Consider the following 14,792-nt stretch of genomic DNA (forward strand, 5'->3'; position numbering starts at 1 on the left):
TCAGTTCATATGTTTGTTTTTTTTTTTTTTTAAATGTGTGCTTGCAAAAACATAATGACAGCCTGCCGATGACTTGCCTCCAACTAAAACATATACTTTCACTGCATTTGTTCACTCCTTTAGTTGTTACTCTGTCGACTGCCTATCCTCTCTGAACATGTCAAAACCCAGGTTACTCTTACACTTTTTACCTCCTTCCTTCCTTCATCCTAAACATCACACAAAAAAAATTGCTTTCCACTCTATTACAAATTAACACTTAAACCAGTGTTCATTTTGACAACATATTTTAATGTAGTTTTAGTCTTAGTCTTTTGAATAAAATGTAAATTAATTTTAGTCGAGATTTAGTCAAAAAAATCGTTTCAATTTTAGTCTAGTTTTAGTCGACTAAAATTGCAAGTAAATTTAGTCGACTAAATTTAAGACTAATTTAGCATTTATAATATTCAATATAATCATATTTAATCTTGTTCCTCATGGAGCTGCTCCACATGAAGAAAGCTCAGACCTGATCCTTTAGCAGTGATTGTAAATGATCTGAGGCTCTTTCAGACGGTCAGTAGAAGTTTGGATGATTCAGTCATTTTTATTTAGTCTTATTTTAGTCGACTAAAATATCTGGACATTTTAGTCATAGTTTTAGTCTCATGAACAACTTTTAATTTAGTTTTAGTCCAATTTTAGTCGTCAAAAATATTACTTTGACTAAAATTAAGACTAAATATTTTAGTCGACGAAATTAACACTGACTTAAACCATTAAAAAAAAAAGTCTCCATTTTACTCCAAAACTTCTGTTCCTGCCACAGAACTGGCTCTAGCCCAAACTCCATGCTTTCCACACAAGAGAAACTAGACACAAAGTGCTCAGGAAGTCAATACCATAAAGTTGTTGTTTTTTTGTGTAAGGTGCTCTTTGGCGCTTGGGGAACGGAAACTTAAGAGAAAATCGAAAAACCAAGGCACTCCACCCACGCCATAATTCTCTATTTAGATTTTCTAAAAAGCCTTTATTGTGCTGGGCTGATATGTATTGAAATGTTTAAACACATATTGCTGGTTTCTTGTTCTTTCTTCCTTTGTCAAGAGCTTTCCATGATTGAGATTGAGATTCCATGATTGAAATGAATTGCACAGCTCAACTCCTTTTCACTTTCCGTTCATTAAACTGCTGTCACCAAATCTGTTAGAGAAGCGCTTTCTACCAATTACCAATAACATTTGAGCAATCATTTCTTAAGAAGACGGTATGGTGGCGTGGAGGTTAGCGCTCGTCCTTCACAACAAGCCGGTGCCGGGTTTTCGATCCCGGGCCAGACGAGTGTGTTTCTGTGTGGGGTCTGCGTGTTCGACCTGCTGAGTCTGAGTACCACTAAATACATGTACATTCTGAAACACTGAAGCGGCACCAGTAGCCCCCCCACAGCTGCAGCACAGGGGAATTGTCGGAAGAGGCGCTACAGGGAACAAGGAAAGGACAAACGAGGAGGGATCCGGGCAAGACTCGCAGCTGAGCCTTCTATCTCTACTAGTGTTCTGGCTAATGGACGTTCACTGGAGAGTAAAAAAGGGTGAATGATGTGTGTGAGAGAATGAGTGGCCGTCAGAGGGACCGTTACAGCCACACTTCTGTCAGTCTACCCCAAAGGAAACTGTGGCTGCCTACGAAGCTCACCACTACTGTGTGTGAAGTGAATAAAGGATCAATCCCCGACACTGTGTGAGTCGCTTTGGGTGACTTGTGACTCATGTGAAAAGTGCTACACAAATAAGCTTCTATTCCAAGACGTATATACAAATTTGTACAACAGCTACCATCGATGCGCCCCGGCAATAGACAGGGCAAAAGCTTTGTAGGCGTATGGTTTGCAATGTCAAAACTCAATGTCACAAATTACTGCACATTTTTTCTGGTTGAAAATGATAATATTTTGATGAAGGAGGTCAGTAAACATAAGCATGACAGATTTTGAGTCACAGGATTACAGCTTTAACCTTTACCGGTGCCAGTACTGTTGACCTTCAGGAGCTTTAGCCGAGTGCACCGCTAAGGTCAGGAGCCCTCTGTCCCTGTAATCATTCACACTTTACGAAAACGGGTCTTTATAGAGGAAGATGAGAGAGCTGTCGATCACGACCCATTAACAGACGTAAAACGCTACAGTAAAATGCCTGCTTTTCTACAGCACATCGCTTCATCGCTCATTGATTTGGCACATTATGCTTTGCCCTTCCTGTCACACCCCTCGCCATACAGGCAATAATAGTGATGAATTAGTTTTATATAGAGAGAAGTTTGCTAACGATTCCAAGCTTTTCTGTATTTACTCCTCAATCTCAGTGGAGACAAGTTAGGCTTCTTTAGCCACTGCTGCCTTGAGGCAAACTGACAAAGCACGGCATCATTTCATTCACATGGATATCCCTTTTTATTGCAGTCTATTCAAAATTACTACAATTGTAATTGTAATTGTGTCTTACATCAATGGGGTCTCATTTTGCAGCTTATAAAACATGCTGCATTTGGACCTTTTTAATATGTTTATGGGATTCTTTTATTAGTTTAGCAGTGCCTGTTTAATCTTCTCTCAAATGTGAATGTCCCCGGCTTTGTTTAAATCGCGCACTGCAAACATAATCCTAATTTTAGAACCATGAATCCCAAATTAAATCTCTATTGCTGCGGTGAGAAAACCTTCAATTACCGCAGATCTTATTCCAAAATCATACAGCCCTGCTTTCCACAGTGAAGAATTCCACCTGCTAAATAGCTTCATCTGAAACACGTCCCATTGATCAGTCAGAACAGTCACTGACGCGGGCACACGTTTTCTTTTACAGCCATCCAGACTTTACTAACCCTGCGGTACAGTAAGCAGCAAAAAAAAAACACACAACAATAATCTAGGGAGCCGTCGCTAACAACCTTGATTTGACGCATACTACCGTTCAGTTCATTCTCCGCTCGCTGTGTTCCTGAGCCCTGGGTGGGTGTGTGGGTGTGTGTGGGACGACCTATTCATTGCTTTTTCTTTTTTAATGCCAGTGCTCTGTCTGACTTCACATTCCTGTATTTTTCGTCTTACTTCATCTTAGAGACCATTGCCTAGCTACCAAGGACAAAGCACTCATGATTATTCTTCACACACCTTTGCCCACACCGACGGTCCCACGCAGCAGATTACCTTCGTGACACAAGACGAAGCAGGCACCCTTTACAGATGTTATCAATGATACTGTATCTTCTGGCTATCTGTCTAATATGGATCGCTGTCTTCATATTTTGAGCTACACTTTGCAAACTCCACGGGTACTCCATAACCCTGGGATCAAACTTGGGGCATGTCTTGCTGAGAGGCATGAACACTAATCTTTCAGCCACAGTGAAGATGAGATGAAGACAAAATGTTGCTCGATTTGTCCCATTCGCTACAAAGGTGCAATGATGAAGAGATAAAGTCGGTAGTGATACTGCTTTCTCCCATCTGTGTACACTTTAACTAGTACTAGCTGCTACTTACATATAGGTCTCACCGATTAGCCTCCCCCTATGTCGAGATGAATTTGGTTTGTGCTGGTGCTGCCTACTATCTCCTCCATGCAGCCTATAGCCCGGTGAAATCCCATTACTCCATCTGTCATGCTCATCATTGGCCATGGGTAATAAATAGTCAGCATTGGCCATTTATGTCAGCGACCGGTCTGTCAAGGTCACGACACAATAGAGAAACATGCCTCAGAGGCTCGGGGAAAGCTAGCTCTCTCTGCGTTCGACAAAGCACTTGATTTATCAGGCGTTTTCCCGTTAGACAAATGGCCACGGTGCAGCTCGCTAAAGATGGATGGAAACAGGGAAGGCATAAGGGAAAGTGAAATGTCTATTTATCAAATCTTTGTTTAGCTAAGAGGTATCCCAGATTAAATATCTTGACCGTGTAACAAGATACACACTAACAATGTAAAAATGCAGTGCTGTTTAAAGTAGTTTTGCAAACCTGCAGGCAGGAATAGCCATGCTTGTTTTGTACGAATGGGAGAGTCAATATTCAAATGATTGACGTCACTTCTATGCTGGAAAGGTCGGCTGTTGTTTACCATGAGCAGATATAGCTGGAATGCTAATAAACTTTGGCATACATAAAATATTCCATACAATCTTAATGCACATGTGCATTAAGATTTTAAGTAACTGTGACCTTTTTGTCAATCCCAGTGTTCAATAGACACAAAAGCTGCAGTTTAAAATGTATGCCAAGGTGAACGTGCACAACCATTATGCACATCAGGTGCCAAACCTGGGGGGACCGGCTAAAAGTCAAGTGAAAAATGTGGTTTGGTGATTCTGTCACATACTTTAAATTCATTTTTTTGGTCTTACTGTAAATGGACAGATATTATGAATGTAATATTGTCTGAGTATTAAGGCCTATTAATCGTATCGAACAATGGTTGGCAAGGTCATCTGAGTTTAAACAGTGTTTGTTTTCCATATGTGAACCAGTCTTAAGCATGTGCCTTGTCTCTTACTGAAGCATGTTGCTTCCATGCTGTTTACCATAAGCAGATGGAACAATATGCAAATGAGAGGAAATAGCTTTGAGTCTATCTTTCTGGGGTGATATTATTACCATAATATGCATTTCCTGAAATGTTTATGTCTATGATGACAATTCATTATCCTTAATGTATAGCTTGTGTCTTTAGAAATGAGTTTGCATTTAAAGCAGACGGCACTGAGGCCCGCAGCATCTCTGATGAAGTCAAGATTCAAAACAATCATTTGTTATTCTCGGCCCTCATCACCCGTGAATAAAAAAACTTAAAAGTTGCGTTACTTTACGAGACAGACCTACATGACGCACTGATGCAGGCAGTTGATTATTATTTTTTCTTATACTTATTAGTATTTCTTTGCTCCGTCATTCTCAACCACCTTTGGAGGTGTTTCCCACTTTGACCTTGGGGTTTCCAGCCCATACTCTGCACAGATGTTCCTGTACACTATACCAGCCACTTGGTTATGGCGCTCCATGCAAGCTTTTCCTGCCAACATCTTACACCCTGCAGTTATGTGCTGGATTGTCTCAGGGGCCTCTTTGCACAGTCTACACCTGGGGTCTTGTCTGGTTTGATAGATCTGGGCCTCTATTGCTCTGGTCCTCAAGGCCTGCTCCTGTGTGGCCATGATGAGTCTCTGTGCTGTCCTTCAGTCCGGCTCTGTCTAGCCATTGGTAGGATTTCTTGATATCCACCACTTCAGTTATGTTTCGGTGGTACATCCGTTATAGGGGCTTGTCCTCCAATGACGGAACCTCCAGCTCCCCATTGCCTGAGACATTCACTAAGCACGTCATCTATCGGAACCTTGTCCTTGATTAACTTATTGATCTTATTTGATTTGATCTCATTTGATTATTGATTGCACATCTTATTAACCAAATATTCACATTTTCATAATTATGGGAAAAGCCCAAAGGCTTATAACCGGGATCTCTTCAGCCATTTCTTGGTCGGTCGCCCAAGGCTTGATAAGTCACGTTTTAGATACATTTTCTTTGGTGCTGAACATTTTGGACAGAATCTGCAAACTTTTAGGTTCATAAAGTAGAGTATGAGCACAAAATTATAATCATTTTTGTTGAAATAGGATAATTAGACAAACCTTTTTTAAGCATAAGTCGCTCTTTGTCGCTTTTGTTTCATATAATTACCTCATTGCGTGAAAAGATTGGAGACTCCTGGCTTACAATATGTAGCTAATACAAGAGCTTTGTCTTTCAGGTCATGTGTGAGCTCAGATACAGAAGTGTGTTTAGTCCCATATTTGATTAAAACACCATTTTATACATGTTTTGTTTAGTGCACAACAGCTATAGAATATGCACATTGTGGTTATGCTTCCACTGAACTGCTAAGACGCACACACTGATTAATATGTTACTTGTGCTCGCAATGCTCCATAGGCACCATATTATCTCCCCTCATCAGCTTTAGGTGCAGCCATTTTGATCCACACTGATGAGCCTCTGCTAATAACCAGTGCCTCATTATAATTTCTGTCTTGTAGCATTGTAGCGTTAGATCGATTTAGCTCTGCTTCACCTGTCAGTCCCAGGAAGGTAGTTATGTACCCTGCTATTATCACAAAAGACATGCCATATTCAGCTTATTCTTCTCCAGATCCTGGTTTAACCTGAAGGTAAAGTAAGGACATACACCATGTGCAATCCATGTCAATAAAATTAAAATCATTGCCCAAGAAGGAGATAGATATTTGTTTCATGGTGCATTTAGCTCCGAGCCTGTCATTACAATCAGAGAGTATTGAGATAGTGCAGCATTAGGAGGAGATTATAGCAGGCGCTGTCACATTCATGCGGCTATATGCGGTGATGTATTGTCTTCAAACAACCGCAGTTAAGGTGATTGCGTCGAGTGGGTTGAACTTCTCTAAGCAGTAGTTGAATTATCCCAATGCCTTTGATACATATAGTGCAATGATGTTAGGCTGTGCGATTAATCAAGGCAAGTTTAAATCCAATCACAATCTACGCTTTGGTCAGGCTTAATTATCGGCAGGGAACTTTTGGTCTCAAATCAAAATCGACATAGATTGAGGAAATACTGTATCATAACTTAGCCTTACAATGATAGCTACATTTAGCCAAGCACTTACACCTCAAAAACCTGTCTAATCATAGTACTCTGTATAGCATCCAGTTGTGATACACAGATAGAGAGGTTCAAATAATGTCTTCAATTGTCCTGAAAACACTGACATCCTGTTATAAGGATAAGGGCAAGTTTTCTAGTCCTAGATGGAAACACTGACACAAAGGTAGCAATGGACAATACCAAACTGATGCACAAATTGTTCGGGTTTCTCTCCGTAGTACTAAAATAAATGGAATATGTTCAGAATAACTAAGAGAAGGTAAGTTATTCGATTCCTTTATAGTTACATAATGTCTCTTCAATGGATCTCAGAAGTCAAAATGAGCAGTTTATTATGCATGGCCATGGCCTTGTTTTACACTCACTTTCATCCAACTTTGACAGCGACTACCACTTTAAATTCATCTTAGAAGCACCGTCGTTATGAAGTAATTTCTACTTCTCATACAGTACACAAATGTACTTTGTCATCTTAATCTCTGCAACCTTATTCCTCACTAAAATCCCAAATCATGAAAGGGGAGAGGCGGATCAGTTCGGGAGCTCATTAACAAAGAATCCATAGCTTTTTTAATAGAGAAAGAAGTACATCAAGTACAAGGACTCTGTATTTTTCGTCTAAGTTGTATGGAAATAGCAATGTCTAGGTGGTTGCTCAGTGATTGACATCTTTATTGCACTCAAACTCAGGGTTGAAACCAGATTTGGACACAAAGAATGCTTGTTTAAGGGAATGCACAGCCGCACTCACAGTAGAAAGTTTATTGTCCTTGAGACTTGTGGCTTAGGCCTTTTTGTAATCTATCTGACAGATGAAAATTTGTCATGTAAACGCTCCCGCCGGGCTTTTCTATTTTCAGATTTCTCTCTCTCTCTCTCTCTCTGCACTCACACCACTGCAGTTTAGAGACAGTATGGTTTTAGGGGAGGGAAACAGACGACATGATCCACCTGTGACAGAATGCAAATTTAGATTTTCTGCCAGACAAGGAGTTTATCAGTGAGTTATGTTTACATTAGACGGCCATCTGAACAGCTAAGATATCAAATGGATCCTGTAGATGTATTAACAAATAACACACGTACTGTGTATTGACAGGATACAGTACGTAAAAGCAAGGTGTTGAATGTAATCCAGCATAAAATATATTATGGATTTCTCTTAAGATTGGCTAAACAACTTGTACAAGAACAAACCAGAACATCTTCTTCCTTTAAATAAATGCTCAATATATTTCCTTGGTCTTTAAGTGGACTAGAGAAGTAAACGTTCACAGTTGCACATGTGTATTGCCAGTGCTTCAGTGTAATGAATTGTTCAAGGTTGTACAAAGATCAGAACATCCCGGGCTCTTTGATCCATTAGTAATAATAAGTCATATATCCATAGATTTTGAAACCTTTCTCTGTAAAGTGTCTTCGCTGGTTGGACAAATGGACTTGGCCTAGTTTGCTGTGTGTACACGTTCTGAAAGACCTGATGAAAATCTTTGTAAAAAGCCATTGCAAACAGCCAGCTGATGATCTAAAGGTCTTTGAGCGGCATTTGAGACCTGAAAATCCACAGATTTCCTCTTCTGTGGAGGTGTCACAAGAGGTGATACAGGAAACAAAAAAGGGAGGTATCTGGGCAAGCATTCTGTCACTATTGTTCAGGCTAATGTACGTTCACTGAAGACTGAAACTCTCAACTGTAAGGCAGAGTTTCCCAGGTGATTCTCAGGTGAAGAATGGTGTCAGGGGAGAAGGTGGAGGACAAAGAGGAAGCTGAGAAGGAGCAAGAGGAGGCGAGAACGGAGGGAGCTGTGCAGGGGGAAGGGGGAGGTGGAGGAGCTGACCAGTGTGGGACACCACGCTCTGAAACAGGGACAAACCCAGAAGCCAGAGGGGCACTGAAGGCAGGCAGCCAGGTTTCCTCAGGGTACTCCGGTTTCCCCCTACCTCCAAAAACACGCTGGTCAGGTTGGCCCACAATGGCTTTAGTTTGATTTTTTTCTTCCTTTTTTTTGCACAAGGAAGGTTTAAGAACAAGGGACGCCTGGTAACAATCCATCTGTCGACCGTTGGACTTTTGGATATTTGGATTTTATTGGCTCCATTGTTTCTTTTATATATATATCTGTCTCGTTGATTTTAAAAGTACTTCTCTGTTTGATTACATCAGTAAATCTGTGAAGGGCTGCTGTTTGAAATTAAATGTTGTTTTAGACCCAAACCCACTATGTCCTTATCGTTCAAATGAAACCACGTAATTACTTGCCGATCTTAGCCTATCAACGCACACATGCAGCGTGACGTGGTTGTGACCGTTGCGTCCCATACGTCCCATTGTGAGCAGCAGTTTCCAGCACCCGAATGTGACGCCACAGTCGTTTAACAGATTGATTAAATAGAGGTCAAGTTTTAGTCCTAGTCCAATCCAGTCATAGACCTTGGCTGATCTTACATGAATCCTCCACACGTCGTCCTAGTTCACTTTCTTTTTTTCTTACTGGTCCAGCAAACATGTTACTTTGAAGGACAAATGTTTTCAAAGGTGCAAATGTAGTACTCATCAGTGTGCTTCAATGGCCATATTGTATGCTGCCTTTTTCCGTCTTGTTGGCATATTACAAATACAGCCACAGCAAGCAACCCTTGCAATAATGTAGTAATATTTCATGTAATGATAGCCTCAGCATCCAGATCCCTAACCTTATTTTGAACCTGCTTGGACACCTCTCCGGATGTCTCCTGCCAAAACACGCCAACGCTTTCACAGGCTTTCTCTGTCACGCAGCTAATGTGGATGCACTGAGCCGACAGTAGCAGATTCAGTGGGAAAGGACCCAGATTTCCCAGCATGCCTTTCTGCTGACTGAGTGATCCGATGCCAAACTCCCTGTCTGACGCTCGACTGGCCGGGTGTCTGTGTGGGCGGGGACTGGAGCTTTGGGAATTATTGATTAGCCATTTTGAGGTTTTGCCTTTCTGTCTGCTTCCTATCCACCACAGGAACTAAATACGATATGTACTCAAGTAAAAGTACTTTCACGACTAACCCTACTACCACTGTAAAGGCTCTTACTCTGAATACTACTGATCCAAATTAATAAGTAGCCATTTTAAGGTTATTAGCTGTGTGTCCGCTATTAACAACAAGAAATAGTATGTACTCAAGTTGAAGTAACTTCCACTATCCCATCACCACTGCTACCACTACTACTACTACTACTACTACTACTACTACTACTACTATACAGTCGTAGTTTTTTGTCTGTCTGTCTGTCTTTCTGTTTCCTACAACCCTAAATAATCAAAGAATGTACCCAAGTAAAAGTCACTGCCACCACCACTACCAGTACTGCATCTGCTACTACTTCTACTACTTTAAACGCACAATCTATAATAATACTGACACTCGAGCGGCCTTTGTGTAATGTAGTGATAATGATTGACATTTTGAGGCTAGTCTTTATATCCGTTTGCTTTATTCTGGCAAGAAATAATGTACTCCAAGAGTGCTGTACTCCAACTATTCTTCTACTACTACTACTACTACAATTACTGATAGTACAACTACTACTGACACTATAGCTGGCATAATGTAACACTGAGAATGATTAATTAGCCATGTTGTTGTTTTATTATTCGGTCAGTGTATCAGAAGGACAATTAGTAATAGTAATCGAAATGTATTAAACTACTTCTACGACTACTACGACTACTACTACTACTACTACTACTACTACTTCTACTACTACTACGTCTCACCAAGGGTTCCGCTACTACTACTAAATGCATGTAGTCCTTATCAGTGTTTTTAACACTGATAAGGACATTGATATTAATTCAAAAGGTATGATTTTATTACAGTACACAGGTGTTAAACACATAACTGTCTTGACTGTCTCGTCCAGTCACATTCAATAGACGCTCTCTCTCCTAACATGGTTGAGACGCCTTGTTGAAGAAAAGACTTGTTATTTGAAAGCACGAAAACCTTTTTTTTTGCGAACCTGTCCAGGTTCAATGCCATCCACATAAAGCGTTAGTGGGCAGTGCATTCCTCCGCTTGCGTTTCTGTACGAACTGATTCAATTTTGAGGTATAGCCCACGGTTTAGCAACAATACAAGGAGGAGGCAATTGTGGGTGATTGAATAAGTGCTTGGTGGTAATTATTGATGTCTGGAAACAAGAAACTAGCAATTACACAGCCTACACCATGAGGACGGGGAGGACACTTCACATTCAGATAAACCAGTCATTATTTGGTTTGGTGGTTTTTCTACAGCGCTTTAATGACTTCACATGATCAATGCAGAGTGAAGGGAATCAATGAGATTGCCTGTCCAAAGCACACATAGCCTATAAGAAGGAGGAACATAGAAAATAAAGTATGTCTCATTTTATAATGTGTTGGGGGGAAAAAATCCAAATGCTTTTATGTAAACGATAACGCCGCCATTTTTCATTTTAAAGTTCTGTGTAAGTTCACCACAAATACCATCAAGTAGTGGTAATATAAATGTTATATAAATAAAATGTATAATTATTAGTAGTAGCAGTAGAAGTATGTTAATTGTCTTATTATTATTTCTCATTTTGCATATCGGCCACAGTAACCTTGAAGTCGAACACCAAAATATGGAGTAATTGTGATATAACACAGTCAATTGACGTGACACTGTATTCTAAGTAGCCTATAGCCAAAAATAAATGTGGAGAACAGGATTCATTAAGTTTGAAATTGCCTTTTAATTGTCATTTTACAATATGGCTAATATAAAAACCAACATGAGATAAGGAAAGAACTTAAAGCAGCAAAAGCCAAGTATGTGGACCCAAAAGATTTATTTTCCTTACCACTATATTTATATAAGCCCCTGCCCTTCATCTGAGACTGAAATCAAATTTGACAACGTTGTCAACACAACCTAAGTGACTTTGTCAAAAGCAAATACAAGTGCCAAGTTAATGAACCATGCAGTATGAATAATGACAAATTCCTCGCCTCTTTACAACTCTGTTTGCTCTATACAAAATCAGGAACTAGTGCTCATCAAAGGTTAAGAAAAGGTCATGAGGATGTCTGTGCTCAAGCCGCTGAACCACATCATCGGTGACTTCTTAACCTTTACCTGATCTACCAAAGTCAGGGGTGAAGCTCGGGCCCACCTTTAATGCATCTTTACAAGATAAAATATATCAATTTTGATTGGCAGCTTTCAGGGGCCCATTTAGCACCATTATTTAGTACCATTGACCTAAGTGACTAACAGTATATAGATCCAACATAATTAAAAACATATAGCATACTCGACTAAACAAAACATTTCAGCCAGAGAGTCAGAGGAAGAATTGGATGAGGTCAAATAAGTCCAAGAACAATGCACTCAGATTCACATCGGCTCTTCGCTTACAAAGGAGTAGCCCTTCTCAACTACCATTGCAAAAATGAATTAATTTTTATGCTGAATTAGATGCAATATGCTGAAACCAGACCAACACAATTAAACAGAAGCAAAGGGGAAAAAAGCAATTCTCCATCCACATTTGGTTAATTGACTTTTCGACATCAATAGTAACTAATGGTCAAAGTCAAATCCTATTTTCAAAGTCCATCTAAAATGTAGCTCTCTTTTCCAACTATCCTCGCAAATGGCACAGGCAGAGTGACGACCAGAGTGAATTGGGTCATAAATTAGGACTTATTTGTGGCTTATAATACATTATTCAGAAGCTTGGGGGGGAAACAACCACACAGTGTTAGCGTGGATGGGCGCTCCTCTGGGCGCCCCTCTCGCTCTCAGGGCATGTGCAGGCAGCTCATGGATAAAGGGATGCTCTGACACTATTTATGGCCCCGTATACGTGAACATGTATAGGTTTTGACAACGCCTGTTTTATTGACTCTTTAAGGACAACACGAGCCTTGTCATGGATGTGGAGAGACGGGGGGGTGAGGGGGGGGGGGGGGGGATACCGGCGCAGAAAGAGGACACTAAGTACCAAGGGTGTCTCTCCAGTCAAGAACCGCTGCGTAAATAATAGATACATTAGGGGCCTTTACATTGTACGGCTGCCGCTCGCAATATGATTAGCCTATAGCGGGGTGGCCTAATTTCCCCCGGATGACACGCACACGCATAGGAAACACTTGCTATACAGTACCGCTTTTGTGGCTTTACTATTACGGTACATCCTATCATCCCGTCCATGGGAATGCAATGGCGCGTAATTAGCCTGAATGGACTCAGTGGTTATTGGGTTATATAGGCTACAATGTGTGTGCGCGCGCGCGTGTGTGTGTGTGTGTGTGTGTGTGTGTGCTTTAACCTACAGTCAAGGTGTTTCTTCTTGGGCGCGCTGACTTCGTGCGTCGTGGCCTTGCACACCGCTTTGCTGATCGCGGAGCCGGTCATGCTGTGGTGCGCGGCGGCGATACGGTCCGTCAATGACTGTCCCGACATCTTTTTTTTTTTTTTTTCTCTCACACTCACTACTCTTGTCTCTCACGCGCACACGGGCCCCTGAAGAGGAGGCAAGAGAGGAGAGAGGATGTCCGGGGTGTGGAGGTGGAGAGGTTGGAGGAGAGGGCGATCACAAAAAAAAAAAAAAGAAAAGAAAAAATGTCTTTACGAGCTCGGGCTGCTCCGGTCTACGATCTGCCAGATGGATTCATAGAGTCTAGAGATCAAATCCGAGCGTCCATTTCGTATGTCGAAGGCATTTGGAGGAAAAAGACGCGGTGATAGAAAAGACATACAAGCAGCTACAGTACATCTATCCCTGATTTGTTTTTAAAAAAAAGAAAAGAAAAGGATATCCCAATATGGCACAAGTCTACGCAGCCAGCATCTTCATTTGGCAAATATATAAAAAGGCATTGTCCTCCTGTGCCTTCTTCTCTTCTGTCATCGCATCCCACAAACCCGTGCGCACCACACTGCAAACGCCGGCTGCGGTCAAAGGCAAAGGACCTACGGAAGAAAAAAAAAAGGAGGGTGTATATTTCGGTCTCTTCTCTCACCCCCCCCCGTTTTCCTGTGAAAGTTGAGTGTGCGCCTATGTGTGTATGTGTGAGGGGAGGGTGGGGGGGAGGGGGGCGTGTGTAAAATGGCAGTGCATGAAATCAGGTGACTCGGAGCGCGGTGCCATTGGGCAGCACTTGTCGTGTCCTGGGAGGGGATCTTAAAGCCGAAGGATGCCCTCTTTTGATGGAAAGCGGTGAAAGGGAGAGAGAGAAGCAGCAGCTGGTTCACTGTGAGGGAGATAGGCTACAGAGAGAGGGAGGGTTGTAATGGAGGTAGCCTGTGTGATAGCCTAATGTCAAATACTACCCTGTGCGGATGAAAGGAGTGCACGTTTGTTGTAATAAATTATATATTTTATTATGTTTGGGGATGCCCTGGATGTTTTTATTTATTTATTTATTTTTTGTATAGGCTATACACAGTACTTTTACAACCATAAATCATACTTGTGGCTTTATTTTGGGGTGCTCTCTTCACCGTCTTATTATTTTTATTTTTTAATAATTTCAGTACCATTACGATTTAAATTAGTAGCCTATATTCCGATTGCAACTTGTTGTAAATCAGCTATAGCAGCAGAAAATTAGAAAATTAAATGATTTCGTCATGTGAACCTAAAATAGGCTGCATGTAGTTTGTGTTTTGTGCTCCTTTTTCTTAAGAAATATATATTTTTATGCATTTTTCCGTAATTTTCTCTGGAAACATTAGGATTTTCACATTATAACGAGTTTTGCTTCTCATAATTTATGTCGCATCTGAAACGTACATCATACTTGGCGACATGTAAACAGGCAGCAACCTCCCTCTCTCTTTTGGTACAGCAGCGTTTTTTGCCGTTTTCTGCTAACTGGATTTGTGGTTTCTGTGTTCCACACTGTTTTGTTGGATGCTTTTTGTACGTCTTGATGTCTTTTTGAGGTGATGGGCGGATTTTTGCTTTCTTTTTTTAGTATAGAGTCTATAATGGTCCTGAAGAAAGCATCTTTTTAAAAGTAAACAAACAGCTAGCTTATGAGCTAAAGACATTTGAGACCTAGAAAATTTCTTCTGAAAGGCAGAACAGGCACCAAGAGCCCCCCACAGCTACAGGAAAC

General features: G+C 41.0%; 1 protein-coding gene across 4 annotated transcripts in view; it reads right to left on the reverse strand.

Annotated features, from left to right (window-relative positions):
• Window positions 1-13,739, reverse strand: part of LOC306969977 (phosphatidylinositol-binding clathrin assembly protein-like) — a 43,419-nt gene extending 29,680 nt beyond the window's left edge. For 2 of the 4 annotated variants that reach the window (XM_079565787.1, XM_079565786.1), the window contains exon 1: window positions 13,002-13,739. In XM_079565787.1, the coding sequence (XP_079421913.1) occupies window positions 13,002-13,131 (130 nt within the window). In that variant the 5' untranslated portion in view covers window positions 13,132-13,739. The remainder of the gene's footprint in view (window positions 1-13,001) is intronic. The other 2 variants (XM_079565789.1, XM_079565788.1) reach the window with 1 other exon arrangement.
• Between the last annotated feature and the right edge of the window lie 1,053 nt (window positions 13,740-14,792).

Source organism: Gobius niger, assembly GCF_951799975.1.
Source record: "Gobius niger genome assembly, chromosome: 11".
Taxonomy (NCBI): Eukaryota; Metazoa; Chordata; class Actinopteri; order Gobiiformes; family Gobiidae; genus Gobius; species Gobius niger.